The sequence below is a fragment of the Hemicordylus capensis genome, chromosome 2, assembly GCF_027244095.1.
Source record: "Hemicordylus capensis ecotype Gifberg chromosome 2, rHemCap1.1.pri, whole genome shotgun sequence".
Lineage (NCBI taxonomy): Eukaryota > Metazoa > Chordata > Lepidosauria > Squamata > Cordylidae > Hemicordylus > Hemicordylus capensis.
The window spans coordinates 3688090-3714866 of record NC_069658.1 but is presented as its reverse complement, the minus strand read 5'-3'; the positions used below and the strand labels follow the sequence as shown (position 1 = coordinate 3714866).

The following is a 26777-nucleotide window of genomic DNA, read 5'->3' as shown; positions in this document are numbered from 1 at the left end:
CATTTGTCTGGATGTCAGCCAGTGGTTCCGTGCAGCCATGAGCTAGTAGCCATGACCAAGCGTTATTGAGGAGCTTCATCATGGGCTAAGTTCCAGATGGGTAGGAGGGTTTTTCCTCCTACCCTTGGTCTAAAGCTGGAGAGAGAACCTGGGTGGGGCATGGTTGTCCTGTCCTGCTGCAGCTTAGCACACAATCAAGCTCTCCCTGCCTCCGATCTTGATTTACACTCATGATCAAAAGTTAGGAGTGCATGCAGCTCCTGAACTAGGGTAGGGTGCTGCCCAAGTCAGTTTCATGAGATGATGAGGAGAGGAGAGCTTGTCTCATGGTAGCAAGCATGACTTGTCTCCTTAGCTAAGCAGGGTCCACCCTGTTTGCATATGAATGGGAGACTACATGTGTGAGCACTGGAAGAGATTCCCCTCAGGAGGTGGAGCCGCTCTGGGAAAAGCAGAAGGTTCCAAGTTCCTTCCCTGGCAGCATCTCCAAGATCGGGCTGAGAGAGACTGAAGAAGGCACTGCCAGTCTGTGTAGACAATACTGAGCTAGGTGGACCTATCGTCTGACTCAGTATATGGCAGCTTCCTATGTTCCTATGACCCTGAGTTTCCGGTATTATGCAAACAAGAGAAAACCTTTTCCTGCTCTGTATGATACACAATCCAGATCTAGTCTGCAGTTGATGGAGTCCTACAATGTCCAAATCTATGAGGAACAGAACTATCAGTGGCCACCCAGAGACATAAGATTGGGCGGTGTATAAATTTGATAGATAGATAGATATTGGCCACGACAGCTAAATGAAAGCTCTTTGTATGGAAGCAGTATACCTCTGAGTAACTGATGCTGGGGGGAAATAATAGGGAAAGGCTAACAATTTAGCCTAGTGATCTCTGAAATAGGGCCCCTTTTCTCTCCAGGTGAGTATTCTTCTGCAAAAACATAGAAATCATTTTGCCGGATCAGGCCCGAGGCCCTTTTGCAACAGCAGCCCGCCAGAAGCCAGACAGTACTGCTTCTGGCAGGCTGCTGTTGCAGATGGACCAGGTGGTCTTTTGGCCTGATCCAGCAAAGCAATGTCTGTGTTTTTGCAGAAGAATACTCACCTGGAGAGTAAGGGGGCCCTATTTCAGTCTCCTCTTTTCACACCTTTTAGATGTTCATAGATTCATCCCCTATCACTGTGTTAGACCATGGCAGAACCACTGTGGTGTCATGATCTCCCTTTTGTGGAAATGGAGAGGAATAGTCGCACAACAACATTCTTGTTGAAACGGAAAGAGTTTTGCATAGAGCAGGCCTGCCCTGCGGCCATCCCTGGCTCCTGTGGGGCCAACTCCTGACGTGCTCCTGACTGCCATTAAGTCTAATGCCAGGCAGGTGTTCAACATGCAGCACAGCGCTCTACATCTTTAAACAGAAGTAAATCCCTAGTGAGTGAACTTAGGATTGTGCTCCCACAGGCTCTGTCTGTTGCAGTTGCTGGCTCAAAACGTGGCAACCAAGAGTGACTGCTGGAGTGACTGAACAGCATGGCCTAACTCAGGGGTTCTCAAAATTGGGTCCCCAGATGTTGTGGAAGGCCATTGTGGCTGGGCATGATGGGAGTTGTAATCCAACCACCTCTGAGGACCCAAGTTGGAACCCTTGCTTTCAAGGCAACTGAGCTCCCATATAGTTGACACTAAGTACAGGAACTAATGTTAGAAAGGAGAAGGCCTTTGGTCTTCCCCAAGAGTCATCACACAAGACAGAAACATATGAGAAGCCACTTGTTTAAAAACAACAACTCCCTGTTCAAAGTTTAGTCTTTTATTTTGAACCTTGTTTACAACCAATTACATCTGGGTAAAAGCAGAGGCTGATACCCAGGAGAGCATGTCACACTGGAGTCTCTGTCCTCCAGATCAGCAAAGCAAAGATAAGTGATACAGCGAAATGTACATTAAGCATGAGTATAAACCAATATATTTCACAGCATAATCTTCCCATTGCCTTTTAAGCCTCTTATTGTATTTCTATGGCATTAATAGTCCGCATTGCTTTTATAAGCCATCATCATTTATTTATTTATTTAACATATTTGTATACCGCCCACTACCGAAGTCTCTAGGTGGTTTACAGCAGGTTTACAGCCTTTAAACCTGAGATCAGCTAAGCAAGTCACTAGTCCTTAAGAACACCTGATTCTCTCCTACCCCATTCCTACTGCTCATGAAGCCCTGAGCTTCACTGCTCATGAAGCCCTTATTTTACCTATAGTCTGAGAGCTGTACAGGCAAAAGTTCATGCCCCTGTATTATTTTGTTCAATGCCCAACTTCCTTTGGAGAAACTGAGTAGTAGTTGCAGTCATTAGTGCATCATCTGTTAGCTTCGCAGTGCTGTGTTAACAGAGTGCTAAGTTAGAGAACAGCTACATTTCAAAACAATTGTGTGTCTTCCTCCCTTTTTAGACCCACAGTTGAATAACACAGGCATATGTGCCCCAACCCTTGTCTATGGGGTAGAGGTGGTCTCAGGATAAGCACCCAATAGGAACCCTTCTGCAGGAGGTAAAAAGCACAGCCCTGTTAAGGCAGTTGATGGCCAAGTTTAAGGCTAATTAATATTTGCAATTCTGAAGCTGCCTAGTCCTCAGGAGAGGACTGTACCACCTGGATGGAAAAGTGATGCTTGAAATGGTGAAGGTCACAGAATGTTTCATGCCAGGCAGCTTGAAAGCTAGCCTTCTGCCTGGAAAGTCAGCTTCGGACAAATGCATTCTCAGCTGTATAGTCCTCACATAAGGGCTATACCGTTTCATAATTACAAACATGGCCCAGACCTTGGTTACTGTTTAGCATAGTCAGGTACATTAAGAAAGCCTGGTCACCCACTTGTACATTTAGAGAGACTATCTACCAATATAAGTGTGCCATATGAATGTGATTTTTAAAAAATTACCTTGACATTACCTGCTTTCTTATCAAGACGGTTAAAAGTGCAATCTGCTCCAATGGTAGTGACAATGATCCCACTGGGGGAAAAAGAGATTCAGCTCAAATAATGCTTAGCATATCTGATAGTTCATGTTGTCGAAGAGTGGAGTGATGGTTCCATCTTTCCATTCGATCAAGATCTCGCCGTGCTTCAAGGAAGGAGAAGGGGAAGCAGGGATTATCTGTGTCTTGGGACTGATGCCACCTGTCCCAGGTGTGGACAGAAGCTCCTCATCATGGCCCACCTTGCAACTTTTGTCTGGGCGGCTCTTCAAAGCATACAGCATTTTCTTCTTCCTATGGCAGGAAGAAACATATTTTTGCATTAAAATTCTCAGAAACCCAGAATGAGATTTCCCAGTAGGATACCTATAGGATTGACCTACCATGTGAAAATTGAATTATTATTATTTTTTTAAAGTTCAGTAGAGCCCATTCAAGGCGTATATATTTGTGTGCCGCTCTTTTGGCTGTAAGACACAGTTGTCTATAGTAAACAGATTAGTCCATTTACAATTTTTTGATAGACTTTTTAAATAGAAAAGGTTCCTCTTTTAATGAATTAATTAGCTGAATTTCATACGATGAATGAACTAAAATCTCTTTAATTAGGTGGCAACCCTTCTCTGCAATATTTTGCTAAGGAAGTAAGTATGAATTGTGATTTCAGTTTGCAAGTGAGAGCATCAAATGGATGTGAAACCATTTGAACTGTGTTCATTGGATCTCAGCTAGCCAGAGAACTTTGCTTCACCAGGGCAAAGCACCCTACACATTTTTTTCAAAGGAAACAAAGTGTGAGTTTTGTCAGTTTCAGGTAACTTTCTGTCAAGGTGGGACAGCACATGGCTAGAAGTTAGATGCCTGCGTTATGTATGGATGCTTTATGTGGGCTCTATGAAAATATTGGGGTTTTTTTATAAATTAAAAAACCAAGTTGACCAGGGCCCAATTTGGTGAGGAATTTGGAAAGTTCTAATTTAGATTGGACTCCTAAGGCACAAGGGCCTGTCTCTTTGTTTTGGAATGCCGACCCCGATAAAAATAGTATTCTTTTGGCTCCTCTCAGTTTCACTACACTAACTTGCCAGAGCAACACAGCCCCCAAAGCTGTTAACACCTAATTAGCATCACTTGGCAGTGTCTGATGACTTCCGTGACTAGAATTAAAAGAACAATAATTTATACCACACACACTTGAGTGTTATTATCCCCCATCCCCACAGTGAAGAGGTGGAGCTGAAGCTTAGAACCAAGTGGCTTGCCTAAGGCCCACTTAGTGGGTGCGAGCTGAGCCAGGAACTTCCGGATTAGTGGGAAGGAAGGCTTAAGGTGCTGAGGGGTGTGAGGAGGAGAAACATTAAAACCCCTCATACAGCAGAGTGTGCTGTGGTGGTAAAGAAGTTCAGCCCGAGAGATTATCTGGAGACAGTAGGCTGAGTTCAGAAAACAAAGAAAGAAACTAACATTTCCCATACTGAGAGACAGAGGCGTAACTATAGGGGGGGCAGGGGGGGCATGTGCCCCGGGCGCCATCTTTTCTGGTCACGTGGGGGGCGCCGGCATGACAATTTTTTTTTTTAATTTTTGGTTAATTTTTTGTTAATACAAATGTTTCCTGCTCAGTGCAGCAGCACTGCAGCAGTCAAGGGAGCGCATCAGCGCCCCCTCCCCCACGAGCAGTCCCTTCCGCACCGCCCGCGCCCCCCCCCATTGCTTTGCTGGTGACTGGCGACCAGTCAGTGGCCTGGCTTGGCGGCGGCGGCGGGTGCTTGTGAGGAAAAACCTAAGTATAATGTAGTATGTTGGGGGGGCAGGGGGGCGCGGGGGGGGCACCATTTCAGTGCTTGCCCCGGGCGCCGTTTTCCCTAGTTACGCCTCTGCTGAGAGAGACCCATTGAACAATATCGCCAAACAGGCACTAGCATGCAACAACTGAACTGACTCTAACTGACCAAGACCGACCTATTAACATCTCATCATGTCTCTAGTGGCCAGAAGAGGTTCCTGCGGTGCTAAGAGCAACGCTTTAGCATTCTCACTTGTATCATAAGGAAGTGTGGAGGCTGGCATTCTGCTTAAGCTAGCTGGCTGACTAATGGGATTAGAGGGTTGCAAGATAAGACCGGGAAATCCGCAAATGAAAAGATTTCCCTAGCCCTGCTAGCTGCTTACTTGTTGTAATGGATGTTGAGCGCCAGGATGATCAGTCCCAGGATAAAGGCCAGCGGGCACAGGACAAGCATGACCGTCTTCCAGTTGGTACCTGAAGTGCAATTGCATCACAGGGTTGCATGAGAGTGGTCTCCAATCAGCCTACCAACTTCTTCCTGGACAGGGCTCTTAAACTATGGGTGGGTAGGCCAAAGCCCCCTCCCCAAGCCAGTGTCCTGGGGGCCGTTGTATATCCTGCCACTCACTGCACCAGTGTTCTCTCTTATATCTTCATCTATGTGCGGAATGAGTTTTGTTCTGGGCAGCAGCAATATCAAGGCAGTGCACACACCCATTCAGAGTAGGGTCCTCCTGATTCAACCTGAGCGGGATCTAAAATTAACTGAGCGGACATCAAAAAACGTGTGAGCACGCACTCACGTGCACGCCTTAGAGGGAACCCTGCACTGCACCCAGTTCCAGCCAGCAAGACTCTTGTTCCATTTGCCAGTGTAATCATATCACACTTTGCTCATGGGTTGCTCATAACTGTTTCCCATCTGATCGGTTCAAGATGAGACCAAAGGGAGTCCTTCACATGACACATAATTAACCTGTGAAATTCACTAACACAAAATGTGGTGATGGCCGCTTGCTTGGATGGCTTTAAAAGAGGAGGAGAGGGCTATCAATCGCTATCAATGGCGATTAGCCATCATGCCTAAGTAGAACTTCCATGTTCAGAGGCAATCTACCTCTGTATACCAGATCTGCTGCTGCTCCTCCTCCTCCTCCCTAGCATCTGCAGGGCCAGCCCTAGTGTTTTTTGGCACACTAGTTTAACTCTGGTGCCCCCACCCCATAGCTGAGAAATGCAGAAACCCAGTTTTAACTTGAGCTACCGAGGCTGTTCATTCGTTGGGCCAAATGACCAGCCTGAGCATCTGGCAAATGTCTAGCCCACACTGGTTTGGGGATGCAGTGGGAGAGAGTTCCCAGTCTGTGATGGGGCAAGACTAATAATTCAGAGCTGAAAAAATGATGCTGTTGATTTGGAAATCCAGTCCAAGACCATTTCTTTTTTGGAAATGAATGCTGAGGCTGGCAATTCATATTCAAGGGAAGGACTGCAGCTTATGAGACTTGCTGTTTATTGGGGGCTGAGATGCAATGAGAAAAGAAGACACTGTCATTTGGAGTGCAGGGTGTGTAGGCCCTTTAGGCGAGAAGTATTGCATTTACTGTATTTACCTGAATCCAAGACATGTTTTTTCCAGGTTCTTTGCTGTTAGAAACTGGGGATTATCTTAAATTCAAAGTCCTCTTCCCTTGGAGTAAATGCAGGTATAACCTGTATAACTTAACCTCTATTTTTTAAGGGGGTTGTCTTAAATACCGAGTCATCTTCTATTCAGGTAAATACGGTACATTCACCGCTGTGCAGTGCTTCAGGGGTGCAATACAAGATGAACAGAAAATAATATGCAGTGCTGTATTCTGGCACTGCTTACGCATCCCCCAAGAACTGGTGTCCCAGGCAATTGCCTAGGTCTGCCTAGTTGACGGGCTGATGGCCCTGAGCATCTCTTTGGCCACTATGAGAAACAGGATGCTGGACTAGATGGCCCTTGATCCAGAATCAAACCAAATTCCAGTTTGAGCAAGAAAGGCCCTCCTAATGGCCCAGCATTCCCACCTGTTCCTTTTTGCACCCATCATACCTGGATGTCGGGAACCCGGAGTCTTCCTCTGATTGCCAGCATGCTTTTTATGATGTGTGAGCTTTTCTGGTGGGGAAAGAAATGGGGAGAAAGATACCTAAGCTATGGAACAGAAGGAAGCATCACCGTCCACATAGCTGACAGCCCCACTTTGGTTTTCAGGCCTTCTTCTCAGTGTCTGTTTGATGGCAGCACCAGAAACAACCTGACTTGGGCCGAATGGTCACTGAGGTGTGCAACCTGTGTCTGGCCTGTACCACTTCAAGCAGATGGTGGAAGCATCATCTCCTGCGAACTGGGCAGAGAGACACTTTTGAAAGTGGTGCTTCTCTTTATCTTAAGCAGGGGGAGAGCAACTAGCTCTCTGTTGTTGTCTGCCTTTTGTTTCTTTTTAGACTGTGAGCCCTTTGGGGACAGGCAGCCATTTCCTCCTTATTATTCTTTTCTCTATGTAAACCCCCTTGAAAACTGCTTTTGTTGGGAAGCGGTATATAAATAGTGATGATGCAGTAGTACTGCTAAATGATATAGTTGTTCTATTTTACCCCTGCTAACTTGGCAAAAAGGCACCTTTTAACCTGATGATTCTCTTTATTTAGCAGGGGGAGAGGAACTGGCCCTATCCACCCCCAGCACAGCACCCCTCCAGTGACTGTTGCTGGTGTCTGTCTTATTAGATTGTTTCTTTTTAGATTGTGAGCCCTTTGGGGATAGGGAACCATCTTATTTATTATTTCTCTGTGCAAAACGCCCTGAGCCATTTTTGGAAGGGTGGTATAGAAATCAAATCAAAACAATAAATAAATAAATAATAAAAGTAATGGTTGTTCATCCGACTGAATGCTCCTCCTTTTAAAAGTGGGGGGAATCTTTGCATGTAGAAAATTAGTGCTCCTCCTGTTTTTAAAAAGGGGGGGGGAATCCTTGCATGTAGAAAATTAGTGTGTCAAGGAGACACACCTAGCCTTCTCTCTGTCATGCTCATTCACTATGCACAAGGATTAATTTTTTTTTTTAAGGAGAAGCATTCTGTCACGTGACTCTCCACCTACAAGCTGAAGTGGTATCACCCAGACACAGGTTGATCACCTCTGTAAGAACATGGCCAAACAATTTGTACCCATACATTTCGCCCTCTCTTGCTAATTATGTCACATTATGCTTGGCCCCGAAGCTGGGACTTTGCCTGCAGCAGCTACAGTCTTGCTGGCTCTGGGTTGTTCCTCTGCCCTGATTTCTCTTGGCTGGACTCCCTGGCTAAACGGTCCCTCCGTGGCTCTGACTCCTGGCACAGCTCCTGGAGCATTTCCAGATGGGGCTTTCATCTCGGAATGGAGGGTGTGCATTTGCACAGCAGCTGGTTCATGCCGAAGTCTGTGTGAGATATTGGGGAGCACTTCACACACAATTCAGGTTTTTCATTGTGCGTTAGAGCCTAGCCCGACACTCTTTGCGTTGGTCTTCTTTGGGCTAATTCAAATTCTCAGTAAAGCCTCACAGTAAAGCCTGCTGTCTGGGAAAGCTTCTGGCTTCACTTTGTCAGCGGCTTACGGCTCAACCTTGCTTAAGTTTCATGTCTGCCTTCCCCAGATGCACCCCAAGGTGCTTTCCAGGTTACACGCTCAACAGTGGCAAAACGCTTCGGTTTGGGCAAATCGCATTCAAAGCGTAAATAGCAAAGTGCCCAGCAGGGAGAGCAGTCTCGTGAGAACGAACAACTGGAAAATACAACAACCTTTTTACACCAGATATGCAACATTATAGCAATAAATCACAATGATTAAATCTGAAACAAGGCATCGGAAATGCCTAATGTCAGTGTAGGGACGGTGGTGTCAAACACAGGAAGTGTGGAAGCACACTTTGGAGATACGTCGTGACCCCGTTGCAGGGTCTCATCTGGAAAGCGCCCAAGTCCCTGCTCTGATTCATGGTCACTTTCTGCCTCCATTTCATGCATGGGTTCTCAAACCTGGGACCCGAGATGATGTTGGAATACCCCCATGATCCTCAACCATTGTGGCTGAGGATTGTGGGCGTTGTAATCCAACAACCTTTGAGGACTCAAGTTTGAAAACCCCTGCCTTGGCTTATTTTTCTCTGCCATGCTCTCTGCTGGGAGGTGCAATCAACACCCAGGGGCATGTCCACAGTATCTGGCCATTCCAAGCAGCTGAACTGCATGATCCAGGAAAGCTATCCCGGGATTCTTTGCAAGATTGCCCATGAAGCTGGGGACACACCATGGGGATGCCACTCACACACACACTACTGCCCTGTAGTGTGGTCAGTGATGACCCTGTTAGCAGTACTCACCCTGATCTATTCCCAGGCTTCTCTCTTTCTTTGTTGGGAGAGTGCTGGTGATATTCGCCAAAACAGTGGTGGGAGAGGCAGTGGTAGGATCTACAGAGAGAGCAGAGGCCTCTGGCGGAACGGTAGCTTTACCTAGGCAAAACAGAACACAAGGATTTATTTGTTTGTTTATATCTATGTAAACCGCTTTGGGAACTTTTGTTGAAAAGCGGCATATCAATATTGGTTGTATTCAGGGGCGTAAACTTCTCAACAGCTACGGGGCGAGGCTGGCTGCCGCCTGTGTTTGGCTGCCACTGCGGTCCCTGCCCCTGCACCTGACGTCGGACGCAGGGGCCTGGCTAGCCACACCGCCGTGTCTGATGCCAGATGCGGAGGCATGGTCTCCCTCCACGAGGCCCCGTTTGGAAGGCAGGTCAGCCCACCCTGCGTTGGGCAGCGTTGGGCCGGAGCGACTCTCCCTGCCTTTAAAGGCGGCCGTGCTGCCAACCCAGCGCAGGCTGATCTCCCCCACAAACAGGGCGGCGCGGTTCTGCTTGGGAGGGAGATTGGCCCGCACTGCATGGGCAGCAAGGCCAGGAATGGCTCTCCCGGCCTTTAAAGGCAGGGAGAGCCGCTCCAGCCCAGGCTGCCAATGCAGCACGGGCCGATTTTGTTCCCAAATGGGGCTGCGTGGTGAGTGAATAATGCTCCCTGCATCCGACAGGGGGGGCATGTCGGGGCTGCGAGGCGTAGCCCCCGATTGGCGGTGGCCTGGGTTCTTTGAACCCCTTCACCCAACAGTGGCTCCACCCCTGCTTTTCAAATTTGGGGGTGGGGGGTGGGCACAAGGCACATTGGAAGAGAGGTCTTGTGGTAGCAAGCATGAATTGTCCCCTTTGCTAAGCAGGGTCCACCCTGGTTTGCATGTGGATGGGAGGCTACATATGAACACTGTAAGGTATTCCCTTGAGGGGATGGGGTTGCTCTGGGCAGAGCACCTGCATGCATAGAGCCCCACTAGCTTTTCTCTTTGTTCTAATCAGATAATCATAGAGTGAAAGGGCCTGGAGAGGCAGCTGAGAACTTGCTGAGCTGCTACAAAGACAACACAGGACTGACTGTTGTTCAACTGACTGATGAACTTGAACATGAGAGCTTGCTGATGCTACCTGGCAGCTGGGAGTGGGGTGGCACTACCTCCCCTAGGAAATCTGGGGGAGGGCTTGACCCCCCCCCCCCAACCTGGCAGCCCGGCAGGAGGATTGTCCCCTTACATTTATCTCCCGCTCTTCCTCCAAGGAGCCCAGAACGGTGTACTACATACTTGAGTTTCTCTTTCACAACAACCCTGTGAAGTAGGCTAGGCTGAGAGAGAGAAGTGACTGGCCCAGAGTCACCCAGCTAGTCTCATGGCTGAATGGGGATTTGAACTCGGGTCTCCCCGGTCCTAGTCCAGCACTCTAACCACTACACCAGACTGGCTCACCAAAATCCCAGAAGGGGCTTGAGCCCGGCCACCCCCATGAAGATTATGACCCTGGTTGTAGTGTAGTGTAGTGTACGAGCATTTCTCTTTCTGCGGCTGGCCATGAACAGTGACAAGGAAGGTTCGGTGTCACCTGTACTAACACATTCTGCACGAAGGAAACCCCACATTCTGCAGTCAGAAGAAATAATGCAAATGAAGCACAGTACATATTTATCATATTCTGCCAAATTCAAGTTTTGGCCGAGACTGTGGTTTTCATAGCAGCTGAACATTTTGCTTAGCAAGGAGTAAAGGAAATCTAGGCTCTAGAGGCCGGGAACAGTAGCCCCAAGGTAGGGGAACGGGGCTGTGCGGGCCCCACACTGCTTGGGAGGTGGTGCTGCACCAGCAGTGGATGAGTAAGGGATGAGGTCCGGGGGGGTCCAGGCACCTGAAGCGAGGAGGTGCCCAATGCTGCCTGGCCCCATGCCCCTAGTGGGGCCAGCCCCTTTTAAAATGGACCCTCGGAAGTGGCATGGGAGAGACGCTCCTGGCAAAGCTTGCAAGGGTCACTTCGGTCCCCAAGAGTGGTGAGGAGCATCTTGCTGCCCTGCGGGTGCCCCGATAATCCACCTCACCTCGCCCCCATGGGATTATCATCCCTGTACACAGGTGAACGCAAGGATGAGCAAGGGAGGGCAGAGCACTTGTCCCCTCCCTCTTCACGGAAGGGAAGCCAGGGTGCCCGGGGAGTCCGTTTTCCCTGTTAGGACACTTCCATGCATCCGGGGAAGAGCATCAGCGCACAGGCGTTGCATGCAGGAGGCCCCCAGGTGAAGGCAGCCCCACTTAGAAGGAGATCAGAGGGCAGAGCTGGGGTGGTGACGTGTCTGTCTGAGATCTCGGAGAGCTGCCGCCAGCCAGAGAAGACCATGCTGGGCAAGAGGGACTGACTCGGTCAAAGGCGGCTTCATCTCTCAGACGTCTATCTCCTTCTCTGCCAAAGAGCTCAGACCTATTCCCCTCCTTCAGTCCTCAAAACGACCCTGCAAGGCAGAGGCTCAGCTGGAAACCTCTGGCCCAAGGTTCCTATTCTAGCCCAAGCTGATCTCTGGCCCCAAATCATGCAGGAAGCTTTGCAGCCGGATTCCAGGTGGATCCCAGACAGCCCCAGTCCAACGTTCTGTTGCCCACGACCCCAGACTGCCGCTCTCTTACGTTGCAGGCATATGCATGCACCAGATCAGAGTGTGAGGCATGCAAGCGAGCCACATTCAGCAGCCAGGTCAGTGCTCAGCAGTGGAATGGGACAGATGCAGAGGCGGATCAATCCTTTGGCCACTCGTAGGCAGCCAAAGGTTTGCCCCCCCCAGGGACAAGAGTCAGGGGGCTTGCGGGGGAGGGAAACGTATTTCTGTCCTTTACCTTTATAAATGCCGCTCTGTAGCGCCGGAGCCTCTGCTGCTACACAGCGCCATTTATAAAGGTTAGAAACAAAGAAAGGAAATTATAAAGCTTCCCTCCAAGATGCCGCCCCCGACCCCAGATTTGCCGCCGTAGGTGGCTGCCTATACTGCCTATGGAGTCATCCGCCATTGGGTGGATGTCTGCGAGCCAACCCGTTCTGCCTTACTTCCGCGGGCCCAGGCCAAGCCGCCTGCAGCCTCCACCGCTGGGTTGCTGTGTGCCGGAGGAGCCCCAGCCAGTCCCGCAGTGCAGACGGTCTCCTCCGCCAGGGTCCTCCACCTGCTGAACTTGTCCTTCTCCGGGGACAGGAAGGCCTTGTGGCCCCCTGGCTTGGTGCTGAGGTGCAGGCCCAGGCCCGCCAAGGTGAGGTGGCCCTTCTTGCTGCACACCCAGGCTTGGAGCAGGCTGCTGCCACAAGGCTCCAGCTGAGCCAAGGCGAGTTCTTGAGGCTCGAGAGCCGTCAGGCACTGCTGGGTGTGGAGGCTGACGATGGCCCTGGCGGCTGCGTCCCAGCCCCACTGGTGCTGCGGGGAACGCGGTTTGCATTCAGCCAGGCCAATCTTCGCGGTCTCGTGGAAGGAGGTGTGCAGACACTTTTCCAGGCGGACGTTCTTGATGAGGAAGCCACCTGCTCCTGACACTGTGGGGAACGAGGACAATCCGTTACATGCATTGCAGTGAGCTTGGGGTGGGGGGGTCTGATGGTTGTGTGTGGGCCTTCACTATAGCTTTCCCTTAAGGTAGGAGTTAGGAACATAGGAAGCTGCCATATATGGAGTCAGACCACTGGTCCATCTAGCTCAGGATTGTCTACACAGACTGGCAGTGTCTTCTCCAAGGTTGCACGCAGGCATCTCTCTCAGCCCTATCTTGGAGAAGCCAGGGAGGGAACTTGGAACCTAGATGCTCTTCCCAGAGCAGCTCCATCCCCTCAGGGGAATCTCTTCCAGTGCTCACACATCAAGTCTCCCATTCATATGCAACCAGGGCGGACCCTGCTTAGCTAAGGGGACAAGTCATGCTTGCTACCTACCACAAGACCAGCTCTCCTTCTCAAACTTGGGTCCCCAGTAGTTCTTGGCCTACAACTCCCCATCATCCCTGTTTGAGAACCTCTGCCTGAAGGCAATGTCTGGTCAGAGCACACAGGATCTGGCCAAGACATGCAAATATTTCTCAGTGGCTGAGGAAGTCCAGCTCCTGAGGCCGTTCTCATGACCAGCTCCACCTGGGCTAGCACAGCCCTACCCAGGTAGAGCGGCTTGTGAGAACTGCCGGGATCAGGACCGATCCTGGCTCTCCTTGACTGACTGGGTAGCCTGGGTTTTCTACTGCCCACTCCCTGGTAATGTGGGCAGCTGGCTGTTGGCAGCTGCTGTCCCTTTAGCCCAGCCCTTTGAGTGATAGAGGCCAGGGGGAGGAGTGACCCCACTACTCGTGAGGTGCATTGCGGGATTCCTGGAGGCCGGGCTTCATTTCCCTGGACTCCAGATTGCCACGCTGCTTGCCACCACAGCGATCGTGTGGGCAGGTGAGCAGCATGGCTGCAGGATCACGGGCAACCATGTGGAGGAAAGTAGGGATGACCCTGCCTTCGCGCCAGCCCACCACGGGCCCAGGCTTAATGGCCGTGAGAACGAGCTCCATGTTTCTTCATGCTTCCCTTAATGCAGTAGGCCAGATTGGGGGAGCGGGGAAGGAGCAGCTAATCTAGCCCAGGGAAGTGCCATCGAGTTGATATAGTCTATGTATACAAACTATGTATCTGTCTTATGTTTCTTTTTAGATTGTGAGCCCTTTGGGGACAGGGATCCATCTTATTTATTTATTTGTTTGTTTGTTTGTTTATTATTTCTCTGTGTAAACTGCCCTGAGCCATTTTTGGAAGGGTGATATAGAAATCAAATGAAATCATCATCATCATCATCATCATCATCATCATCATCATCCCCCAGTGAGGCACTACCTTGGCGTGGTTGTGGGGCTTGTGTGCTCTGAGGAAGGTGAGAGCTATGCCAGAGGTCCAACCATACTGGACAGGTCTCACCAGAGGAGCCAGACAAAGAGTGCCTCTCCCATCAACAATATGGTGAGACATAACTTTAATAAATCTATACCGGATCGGTTGTCGCCCGGGTCAACAAGGACCGCGCCAGGTGCTATAGTCCCTGGACATCTGGTGGCAAGTGGGCTACAGGACTCAGGATCTTCAGTTGAGCAACCAGGGCTGGAGACAGCAAAGCTACTGGAAGAAACGTCGCTTAACCAAAAAAAATATACAAAAAATGCCAACAAGGAAATAATGATCTGCTATTGCAAGTCTGGTCCAACTAGAAGAGGTTATTTAAAAAGAATGTACCAAATTTGGAAAGAGAAGCATCCAGATACAGAAATAACAGAACAAAGGCTAGCAGACCAGAGAAGATTCATAATAAGAAATAAAGTATTCACAGGAGTTGAGCTGGAAGAACTGCAAAGAGCAACACCGGCTCAAGATATGGAAGAAGAATCACCACCAATTGAAGAAGTTGCTCAGGCGCAGATGGAGGAGGTGTTGGAAATAGAGGATACCACCGTTGCTGAACTGTTTCAAAATCAAAACCAGGCAACCTCCCCTTTGCCTTCACCTCAAAAACCCAAATGCCGTTTAACAGAAAAGCAACAAGAACTAAAGCAAAAAATAACTGAGCACATGAACCAAACAACCACCAGGGTTCGACTTCCCGCTCTAAAAACAGTTGCCAAAAAACAACTTGCTCAGGCATTAAAAGATGTCAATGCTGCACTTGCAGAAATAACAACCAAGAATTTGCAAGAAACAAACCAACTAATGTACAGTACAGCAACAATAACAACACAAGAGCTCGGATATAAGATCAGTGGACCTGTCAAAAAAGAAAGCAGTACATCACCTAAATGGAAGATTCTATTAGAAAATAAAATCTCCTGGCTTAGATCAGATGCTAGTAAACTTAAAGATATGAAAGACAAGAAGCTGAAGAATGAAAACACCAAACAGTATCTGATCCAAAAATACCACCTAGATTCAAGGAAAATTAGAGAAGTCCTGGAAATAATAAAGTAGCAAATAACAGCAGTGTCAAAGAAGATTAGCAGATACGAAGCCAGAATTACACAACACAGGCAGAATCTCCAATTCCAGTCGAATCAGAGACGTTTCTACCAAAGCATAGAAGGAGAAACTGCAAAAAACGTAGAAACACCAAATAAAGAAGAAACAGTGCAATTCTGGGGGAAATTATGGGACAATCCAATAGATTATAATAAAAAAGCAGGCTGGATGAAAGAGGTCAAAAATGTAACCAACAAATGCAAGATCTAATAACAACACCGGAATTAATAAGTGAAAGAGCAAAGAAAATTAAAAATTGGACTGCACCAGGCAACGATGAACTGCATGGCTTTTGGCTTAAACACCTAACAACCCTCAATAAACAACTATCAAAACAGTTCAATCACATTATGAAAGGCGGTGATATTGAACAATGGCTAACAACTGGGAAAACTCATCTCATCATGAAAGACCAAGCAAAAGGTGCAGTTCCAAGTAATTATAGACCGATCACCTGTCTGCCAACCATGTTCAAATTATTAACTGGAATAATAGCAGATGAAGTGATGCAACACTTATTAACTAACAAACAGCTTCCAGTTGAACAGAAAGGAAATTGCCCGAACACCAGAGGAACAAAAGACCAGCTGCTGACTGACAGCATGATTTTAGAAAATTTCAAGAGAAGAAAAACCAATCTAAGTGTTGCATGGATTGACTACAAGAAAGCCTTCGATTCATTGCCTCACACATGGATACTAAAATGTTAAGAAACAACTGGTGTCAGCAAAAACATTCAGATATTTATTAAAAAAGCAATGAGGAGGTGGAGTACACAGTTAACAATCAATGGCGAGACACTTGGACAGGTTAGCATTAGAAGAGGCATTTTCCAAGGGGACTCACTATCCCCTCTGTTGTTTGTAACTGCCATGACCCCACTTTCACAAATACTAAACAAAACAGGCCTCGGATACCAAAAATCTAAAACATCAAGTCAAATCAACCATCTGCTGTACATGGACGATCTGAAGTTGTATGGAAAGTCCCAGTCAGAAATTGAATCACTGCTAAGCACTGTCCGTATATTCAGTAGCGATATAGCAATGGAGTTTGGAGTGGACAAGTGTGCTGCATTAATAATGAACAGAGGGAAAATAAGAAAAACAGAAGGAATAGAACTGCCCAATGGAAGCAAGATCAAGAACCTGGAAGAGAAAGAACCTTACAAATACTTGGGCATTCTCCAGGCTGATAACATCGCACACACTGAAGTTAAAAGAAAAATAGGAAGTGAATACATCAGGAGAGTTAGAAAAATCCTCAAGTCCAAACTCAATGGCGGGAACACCATACAAGCCATAAACACCTGGGCTATACCTGTTATCAGATACACTGCAGGAATAATAGGCTGGACCCAAGCAGAGCTAGAAAAGCTAGATCGTAAGACCAGGAAAATCATGACCATCAATCATGCTCTGCACCCCCGCAGTGATGTACATAGGCTCTACCTCCCTTGCAGCTCAGGTGGAAGAGGAATGCTGCAAGTCCATCAAACAGTAGAGGAAGAGAAAAGAGGCCTTGAAGAATATATCAAGGACAGTGAAGAAGATGCACTTCAAATGGTCAATAACGAGAAACTATTCAACACCAATGAAACAAAGGAGGCCTACAAGAAAGAACAAGTCAAGAACCGAGCAGAAAAATGGAAAAATAAGCCCCTGCATGGTCAATATTTGCACAATATAAGTGGAAAATCAGACATCACCAAGACCTGGCAATGGCTTAAGAATGGCAACTTGAAGAAAGAAACAGAGGGTTTAATACTGGCTGCACAAGAACAGGCACTAAGAACAAATGCAATAAGAGCAAAAGTCAAAAAATCAACCACAAACAGCAAGTGCCGCCTTTGTAAAGAAGCAGATGAAACCGTGGACCACCTCATCAGCTGTTGTTAAAAGATCGCACAGACTGACTACAAACAAAGGCATGACAAGGTAGCAGGGATGATACACTGGAACATCTGCAAAAAATACAAGCTACCTGTAGCCAAGAATTGGTGGGATCATAAAATTGAAAAAGTTGAAGAAAATGAAGATGTAAAAATATTATGGGACTTCCGACTACAAACAGACAAACATCTGCCACACAATACACCAGATATCACTGTAGTCGAGAAGAAAGAAAAACAAGTCAAAATAATCGACATAGCAATATCAGGGGATAGCAGAATAGAAGAAAAAGAAATAGAAAAAAATCACCAAATACAAAGATCTACAAATTGAAATTGAAAGGCTGTGGCAGAAAAAGACCAAAATAACCCCAGTGGTAATTGGCGCCCTGGGTGCAGTTCCAAAAGACCTTGAAGAGCACCTCAACACCATAGGGGCCACAGAAATCACCATCAGCCAATTACAAAAAGCAACTTTACTGGGAACAGCCTATATTCTGCGATGATATCTATAACAACAGCAACAACGCTGACAATAAAATTCAGCCATCCCAGGTCCTTGGGAAGGACTCGATGTCTGGATAAAACAAACCAGTCAATAACACCTGTCTGACTGTGTAAACAAGAAAAAATATTTAGGACAACCCAGGTACATTCATCATATGCCACTCCAGTTGCCATCTGGTAGTTCCTAATCTAGAGGATATATTCTGCACTGACATATGTAAATAATTATTAATGTTTAATAAATATGTAGGCTGGTTTTTTGGCAAAGCCCTCAGCACACAGGTGGCATTCAAGCACATAAAAATAATAAAATTATATCATCTGCACTAGTGCATCCAGCAACACAAAACAGCAACAGCAACACTATGCTACCTGAACCAGATTTTTTTTTAAAAACATACAAAACCATAATTCAAGAGTCAACAACATTAATCCTGATCAAAGCCCCATCTAAATCAGGGAGCCTTTGCCAACCTTCGCAAGGCTGAGTGGGAGGGAGCTAGATGGGCCTCCTGAGGCAGGGAGTTCCAGAGTCTGGGTGCCACAGCTGAAAAGGCCATGTCATGGTAGGGCTACCTCTGCCTCCTACCAGCGCAAGATGTGGGGCACACAGCAGCTTGTAGCTCACCACCTGCGAGGGGAATGGGCTGGTTCCAGCAAGGCAAACAGTGGGGCAGGATGCCTGCCAGAGAGCAAGCTGCCCGTCTCTCTCTCCTCTCGTTCCCAAAGAAGGCTGCTTTTACCTTTTGAGAGCTGTTGCATGAGGACACAGAGCTGTACATGCAATTCTTTGTTACTACAACAACAACAAATATTTATATTCCGCTTTTCAACAAACGTTTCCAAAGCAGTTTACATAGAGAAATAACAAACAAATAAATAAGATGGATCCCCGAAGGGCTCACAATCTAAAATGAAACATAAGACAGACACCAGCAACAGTCGCTGGAGGGATGCTGTGCTGGGGGTGGAGAGGGCCAGTTACAACTCTCCCCCTGCTCAACAAAGAGAATCACCACGTTAAAAAGTGCCTCTTTGCCCAGTTAGCAGGCTACGGAAAAGGCAGTGGCGGCAGCTACAGAATTTCCTGTCCGCTTCAAGAACAATACCTTTCAGTAGGTATCACTGCAGGCCCAATCTCTTTAAAAACCCACAGCGCAGCAATGTAAACAGAATCCAGGGTGGAAAAGAAGCGCACAATAGATTAAAGGGTTCTTTTCTGAAAGAAAACATTAGACGCCTGATACACGTCATGCCAGCTCTTGTGTAGGGATTCAAAAGGAAATGTGGGACTTGGGGCTGGGGGGATGACACACTGTGCCACCTGCAAAAAGAACAGAAAATGAACATGGTGATCCCATTCCAGCTTTTAAAAACTCAGTGCCGTTTATACCTAGAGCCTGTTCTGTTGGCAAACTCCTATGAGGTCTATAGAATTTGTTTGAATCCTGTTGCAGCTGCTGCCAAACCCTCATTTGTACAGCTGATGACTTGCTAATAGTTCAGGATAATCAGTTCATGTTGCATCAGTGAGAGCTAATTGCAGAGAGCATCAGTATAAGCTGATGGTCTCCTGAGAGCTGGGAATCACTCTTCAGCTTTTGGAATGAGATGCCCATCAGAGCATGCCCATCGGTAGAGATGGTAGTGGCATCCCTCCAGCTGAGGGGACGGGGCAGAGATGCAGCAAAAGACTGTTTTTCAGTTTGGATTCGAAGAGAATGAAGTCGAGACAGAGAAGGTGTTTGAATTCAGGAAGTGAAATACTTTGAGGTGGGTATGGGGGGAGGCTATCTCCATGTGGATTTGCTGCTGCCTGCTGTAGGAATGCCAATTAGCTTTCTATAGGCTCTGCTTGTATATTTGTAGAGGAAAGAGACAGGGGTTCCCCAGAGGTGGCTGGGGATGATGGGAGTTGTAGTTCAACAACATCTGAGGACTCAAGGTGGGGAACTCCTCAAGAAGAAGAAGAAAACTTGAGGGGAAACCAGGAATATATTTTTGTGTGGAAGACCTGTGAGCTCAGCTCTGACATTGAGAATAAATTCTTGGGCTTAGCAGGAGCCTGGAGGAGCCCGTTACACTGTGCTAAATGTGTGTCTGCCCCTCATCAACCATTAATTTATACCTAGCTCTAGTTGGTGGACTGGAAGATCTAGCAAAACAACAACAACAAAGTAGATTCCACAGGTCTGAAGTCTGCCGGCAGCCCACGCCTGCATGACAGGATATTTTGCTAAATTGAGGCTAATGCAAAAATAGCATTCAGAACTTAGGAAGCCGCACCACACCCCTTTGCCACCTAAGCCCAATTCAGACATTCTGCTGTATGAGTGTTCAGATGTCTGTACACTCATACATGTGTTTGTGTGAATACACCTGGGTTCATTTTAAAAGTGCACTTCAAATGCATGGTACAGACAGAAAGTGTACTTCTGTACCTGCATTCAACACTACATGTGAATAGATCTGTACCTGTGTACACTGTACACTTGTTGTACGAGTGTTGAACATCATGCCTGAATGAGCTTCTAGAAAGGCCTGGAGCTGTTGCATATAACACAAGTTAGGTATCTGTATTTATTACTTTCTCACATTTCTAGCCCACTCCTCCTCCAAGGGACTCAGGAGGTTATTCCATTTTTATCTTCAGTCCTTCTTTATTGGGGAAGCTAGCTTCAGAGTTAGTGACCTGGCTTAGGCCACCCAGCATTTCAAGACTGATCAGGCATTTGAACCCAGGACTCACCAGTTCAGTTCCAATCCTCTGTCCCAGCAAGTGGTTCTCAACCTGGGTTCCTCCAGATGTTGCTGAACCACCACTCCCAGCATCCCTATAGGTCAGCAGCATCTGGAGGAATCCTCTTGTGGGGAGAAGAGAAGCCCAGCAGTAGAGCCCATGCCTTGCATACAGAAGGTCCCTGGTTCAAACCCCAGTTTCCCCAGGAAAGGTTGGGAAATACCCCTCTCTTAAGCTCTGGAGAGCTGCTGGTGGTCAGTGCAGACCCTAGAGGGATTAAAGGCCTGATTTCAGTTTAAGGCAGCTTCAGAGGTGCCTCTCGGTCATTTTGGAGCCTGGAGCTCAAGGCCTTTGGAAGCCCCCTGCAAACCTTCCCTGCAAATGAAGCATCCTCATGCTCGGCCGGGCGACCACACCACCTGGGACAAACTACAGAGGATGGGGCGGGGGCAGAGGCTGTGAAGGCCCTGGACTTTGGCCCTGAAGTCCAGGGGTCAGAGCACCTCTGTGCAGCTCCTATGTATGCTAGCTAGGATTTCAGGTTTGCATAGGCATAACTTGCATAACTGGGACCCTTAGTCTGCCTGACACTCCACGAATGCTTTTCGGAGGCCAGCCTTCTGAAAACACAAACAGCTCCATACAAAACATTTCTGGTCGCCAGGAGAATTGGCTTTACAAGAAAATAAACTTAGATCAGCCAGCAGAGGCCAGCTGAAGTGTTTGCCACAGGTGGCAGATTCTGAGGGTTTCGGTCTTAAGAGCGAAGAGGGGGAAATAAAACTAAAGAAGGATCAGCGAAGACAAACTTACCCTGCTGCACCCAGGGAAGCAAAAGCAGCCAACCCAGGCTCCCCTTGAAAAGGTCCATTGTCTCCCAGCAAAGGAAGGCGGGGTGGGTGGGGGGATGGAGCCTCCGTCGAGGGGGACAAACTGGCCTGTAGAGTGAAGGCTGCTCTGGTTTCCTTCCACCCAACAGTACAGGAAGGAGAGGGAAGGGATGCTAAAAGCCAAACATTTAATTGAAGAAAATACGGTCTGCCTCCCTCCCACCCACCCCTGAGCCAGAGTTAGCAACAGGCTGGTCCCCAAGGGAGGAACACCAGACACATCCAAGGAAGGACATTCACTGTGTGTTGTTGCTCTCCCGATGATTGGGACTTTCTGGGGAAAGCTGTGTCTTTTCTTCACCCAGCGCCTGCTGATAAAAAAGAATGCAAGCTTTCAAGCATCGCGGAACTCTTCTGCAGGCAGGATGAGATGGAAGGAGAATCCCCCTTTCCCTTTCCTCTGTAGCAGCAACTGCTCAAATCCAGTTGGATGTAAAAATCTAGATCACTGTGAATGCAGCCAGAGTGGGGCAGGTGGGGGAACTGGAGGCGGCTGGGCTGAGCTCTTCAGAAGCGGCAATTGCTGAATAGTGATGGCTTCACAAGGAGAATGCTAAAAAGCTTGAGCTGTTGTGGTGTGTGTGTGTGTGTGGTTGTTGCTGGGAGCTGGAGGGAGGCCCAGGCAACTACTTCAGCCTACAAAGGAGGAGGAGGAGGAGGAGATGGCACTTGGTTTCTGAACTTTTGGTTTTTGCTTGCTGCTGATCCCTGCTGTACAAGTTGCCATGCAGATGTGGTGTGGTTACATATGGCCATTCCTATTAGCTGAGGCCAGCTGTTGAACAGGCAAAGTTGTTTGGGGTAGATACATTTGTGGGAAACTTCCAGATATAACATATATGTAGTAGAATTTGTTCATGACCTTGCCAAAAGGAAGTAAAAGAACAGTTTGAAATTTGTAGAATTTCAACTGTAAACATTATTAATTTTATTGTATAATGACCATATATTATTAGACCTATTCTTTAAAAGCCTGCCTTGGACGCCTTGGAGTTTAGTAGCTACAGGCCTGTCTCCAACCTCTCATGGTTGGGCAAGGTGTTTGAGAGGGTGGTGGCCTCCTAGCTCCAGGTGGTCTTGGAGGAAACTATCTAGACCCATTTCAAACTGGTTTTCAGACAGGCTATGGGGTGGAGACTGCCTTGGTTGGCCGGATGGATGATCTCCAATTGGGACTGGAGCATCTGAGGGGGTTGTGGGTGGGAGGCATTGCTTTGCAGTGGTTCCACTCCTACCTTTCTGGCAGTTCCCAGATGGTGTTGCTTGGAGATTGTTGCTCTTCAAAATCTGAGCTTTTATATGGGGTCCCTCAGGGCTCCATACTGTCTCCTTTTAAATATCTACATGAAAACGTTGGAAGAGATCATCCGGAGATTTGGTGCTGGGTGTTATCAGTATGCTGATGACACAAAAATCTATTTCTCCATGTCAACATCATCAGGAGAAGGCATATCCTCCCTGAATGCCTGCTTGGAAGCAGTAATGGGCTGGATGAGGGATAACAAACTGAGACTGAATCCAGGCAAGATGGAGGTACTTATTGTGCAGGGTCGTCACTTGGGAAGTGATATCGATCTACCTGTTCTAGATGGGATCACACTTCCTCAGAAGGAACAAGTACACAGTGCTTCTGGATCCACACCTTTCCCTGGTTCCCCAGGTTGAGGCAGTGGCCAGATGCACTTTCTATCAGCTTCAGTTGATACGCCAGTTGCGTCCGTTTCTTGAGTTTCATGATCTCAAAACAGTAGTACACTTGTTGGTAACCTCCAGACTTGATTACTGCAATGCGCTCTATGTGGGGCTGCCTTTGTACGTCGTCCAGAAACGGCAATTAGTACAAAATGTGGCAGCCAGGTTGGTCTCTGGGTCATCTTGAAGTGACCATATTACTCCTATATTACAGGAGCTGCACTGGCTGCCAATAAGTTTCCGGGCAAAATACAAAGTGCTGGTTATAACCTATAAAGCCCTAAACAGCTTAGGCCCACGGTACTTAAGAGAGTGTCTTCTTCTGCATGATCCCCATTGTCCACTGCGTACATCAGAGGAGGCTCATCTGTGGCCAGCTTCATGTCGTCTGGTGGCCACCCAGGGACGGGCCTTCTCTGTTGTTGCCCTAAGACTTTGGAATGTGCTTCCCGTGGGAATAAGAGTCTCCCCATCTCTAGTGGCTTTTAAAAAGTCTCTAAAGACTTATCTTTTTACTCAGGCCTTTTAGCTTTTTAACTTTGTAACTTTTAAAATTTTGGATTATTTATTGATTTGTTTTAAGCTGTTTTTAATATTTAATTGATTTTAATGTTTGTTTTTATTTGTTGTGAACCGCCCTGAGACCTTGGGTTGGGGCGGTATAAAAAGACACTAACTAACTAACTAAATAAATAAATAAATGATAAATTTGAATCGTAGTAGATATGAATCTGAGAAAGAATCTGGGAAAGAATCGTAGTAGATTTGAATCTGAGAAAGAATCTGAGAAAGAATCTGCTTTTCTTGGGCATTGTGTTGTTTTGGAATTATTGATACGGTTATTGAGTCTTAAAAATCTGTTGAGAACAATAACAGTTAAAATATTATTATTAATTCTGAATTTCTGCTTTTTTTAAAAAAAAGACACTTCAAAATCATTTAAACATGTCCCCAAGCATAAAATAATTCTGGTGTAAAAAGTGGTGCATTCCGATACTTTAAGAAGGAGGAATGCTCATGCAAAATGTGCTATCTGTAGGTAATCTGAAAGTATGATGTTCAAAATTTCTTTTAAAAACTACAAACAAAAGAGAGCAAATGTTCACCGTGCATATTCTGGTGTAATTCTTTTTTAAACTGGTGTAAAAAGTAGTGCATCCAGCTTATTTGTTTGTTTGTTTGTTTGTTTGATTGATTTCTATACCGCCCTTCCAAAAATGGCTCAGGGTGGTTTACACAGAGAAACAATAAATAAATAAGATGGCTCCCTGTCTCCAAAGGGCTCACAATCTAAAAAGAAACATGAGATACACACCAGCAACAGTCACTGGAGGTCCTGTGCTGGGGGTGGATCGGGCCAGTTACTCTCCCCCTGCTCAATAAAGAGAATCACCACATTAAAAAGGTGCCTCTTTGCCAAGTTAGCAGAGGTTGAAGTGACAGGATTGTGTATGCAAAATTTTGTATCTGTAGGTCATTGGGAAGTATGACTTTATTTTGCAGAAATACAGACACAAACAAACTCTTCAAAATATATAATACAGGTGACCCTTGTTATCTGTGGTCCTGACAGCTGCGGCTTTGCATATCTGTGGTTAGGTTATATAGACCCGACCTTGTTATCTGTGGTTCAGAAAATACTCAAAATCCACCCATCCGCGGTTCCTGGATAGCTGGAAATGACCTCCGAAGCCATTTTGTGGCTCTTAAAAAAATTTCACAATTTTTTTGTAGAAAATTGAAGGAATTGGGGGCTTGGGGAGCATTGATGGGTAGCTGGAGATCTGGAGACCATAGTACAGTACTCTGTTGCTCTTATTTCCGCCTCCTTTCTGATTGTTTTTAGCCCTTTTTTAACCTCAAAGAGCCTAGCCCCCCAATTCCCATTAACCCATCTCGTTAGCTGCTGTGTTGCTACCCAGAGATAGCAGCTGTAGGGCAGACCCCACCCCCACCCCCCAGCACGGATAATGGGGGCCGCCTGTAGAGGAGGGTGCCTGGTTCGCCTAGCCCAGAACTGCCTGTTCTGACTGTCAGTGGCTCTCCAAAGCCCACTTTGTACATGCCTGATTCATTCCACTGTTAATTTCAGCAGCTGCTACGTTTAAGAGGCGTGAAGGATTCTTCATTCTCCCTTTCCCCAGTCTCAGCGAGTTGCATCACATTTGTCAGAGAAATTATAGGAAGCAACTTCAACTGAGAAACGAGGGTTTGAAATTTATTATTAATTAAACATAGGCTAAGAAAACAATAAACTAGCTGACAGTCTCTTAGGCAAAGAGAGGGCTCCTCTCAGTTTGAGAAGCTGCCAAACTATGACTCCACCCCCCATCCGGCACATAGAGACAAAACATGCAGACAAGCATGTCTAGTCATTGATTGATTCGACATGTCTAGTGCTTCCGTTGATTCAACGGCTGCATCCATTCCTTGAAGAGGACGACCTCAAAACAGTGGCGCACCGGCTGGTAACCTCCAGGATTGTCTACTGCAATGCACTCTACATGGGGCTGCCTTTGTACGTAGTTCGGAAACTTCAGTTAGTTCAAAATGCAGCAGCCAGACTGGTCTCTGGGGTAACCCGGAGAGACCAAATTATGCCTGTCTTAAAACAGCTGCACTGGCTGTCGATATGTTTCTGGGAGAAATACAAAGTGCTGGTTAATACCTTTAAAGCTCTGAACGGCTTGGGTCCGGGCTACCTCAGAGAGCGCCTTCTTAGGTATGATCCCCATCGCTCATTGAGGTCATCTGGAGAAGTCCGTCTCATCTGGTGGTGACTTGGAACTGGGCCTTTTCTGTAGCTGCTCCTGGCCTATGGAATGCACTCCCGGCAGATATCCGCCGTTTTAGCTCGCTGTCGGCCTTTAAGAGAGCCATAAAAACTTACTTGTTTGGCCTGGCCTTCAGAAGTTTGTAAATTGTTTTTAAAAGTATTTTAATTAGATTTAAATGGTTTTTAAAATTATTTTTGAATTGTTTTTATATTGTTTTTAGACCTGTGTTTTAAATGGTGTGTTTTTAGGTCTTTTTAAATTTGTTGTACAGCGCCCAGAGCCTTTGGTTGGGGCGGTTTATAAATGAAATAAATAAATAAATAAATAAATAAATAAATAAATAGTGTGCAGAAGTGCCTTTTACGAGCTACAGCTGGTACACTCTACTTGGAGAAGTCAGACCTGACCTGAGTCACTTATGCTTTGGTAACATACAGATTAAACTACTGCAATGTGTGCTATGTGCGGCTGCCCTTGAAGACTGTTCAGAAGCTTCAGCTGGTCCAGAACAGTGTTTCTCAAACTTTTTGGAGTCAAGGACCGCTAAATTCTTCGTGCAGAGTTTCAAGGACCGCTACATTCTTCATGCGCAGTTTCCCGGACCAGCAGTTAGTAAAGGGGTTTCAAGTCTGTCTATCTGTCTGTCTGTCTGTCTGTCTATCAGACTTCTATACTGCCCAAAACTTGCATCTCTGGGCAGTTTAGAATGAAAATAATATAAGCATTAAAATAATTAAATTTGGAATCTTTTGCAAACATTGGATATTAGGGGTTCTTAACCTTGGGTCCCTCAGTTAAACTCCCATAACCTCCAACAACAATGGCATTTGGCCATTATGGCTCGGGATTATGGGAGTAGAAGTCCACCAACGTCTGGGTACCCAAGGTTGAGAACCCCTGAATCTAAAAGCCTGGGTGAACAAATTTGTCTCCAGTATGTCTGGAGTGGAGGTGCTTGTGATTACTCAATGGAGAGGGGATGTTGGGCCATTAGAAAAATTCAAAAGCTACACGGGGCCAATGAAAACAACATACAAGCAAGCCCCACTGATGCAAGA

The 26777-nt window shown here is 46.8% G+C and overlaps 1 protein-coding gene across 2 annotated transcripts; it reads right to left on the bottom strand.

The window, feature by feature from the left end:
* Window positions 1-1797: 1797 nt before the first annotated feature.
* LOC128347207 (uncharacterized) lies at window positions 1798-25768 on the bottom strand. 2 transcript variants are annotated; one of them, XM_053301489.1, is made up of 6 exons: window positions 25611-25768; window positions 12256-12729; window positions 9173-9304; window positions 6857-6922; window positions 5157-5247; window positions 1798-3278 (listed from the first exon to the last, which is right to left on the bottom strand). In XM_053301489.1, exons 1-6 carry the CDS (start codon window positions 25675-25677, stop codon window positions 3053-3055), a joined length of 1056 nt encoding a protein of 351 aa, XP_053157464.1. In that variant the 5' UTR covers window positions 25678-25768; the 3' UTR covers window positions 1798-3052. The 2 variants fall into 2 exon arrangements, with proteins under 2 accessions (XP_053157464.1, XP_053157465.1); XM_053301490.1 differs by lacking the exon at window positions 25611-25768 and adding an exon at window positions 21174-21798.
* Window positions 25769-26777: the final 1009 nt, after the last annotated feature.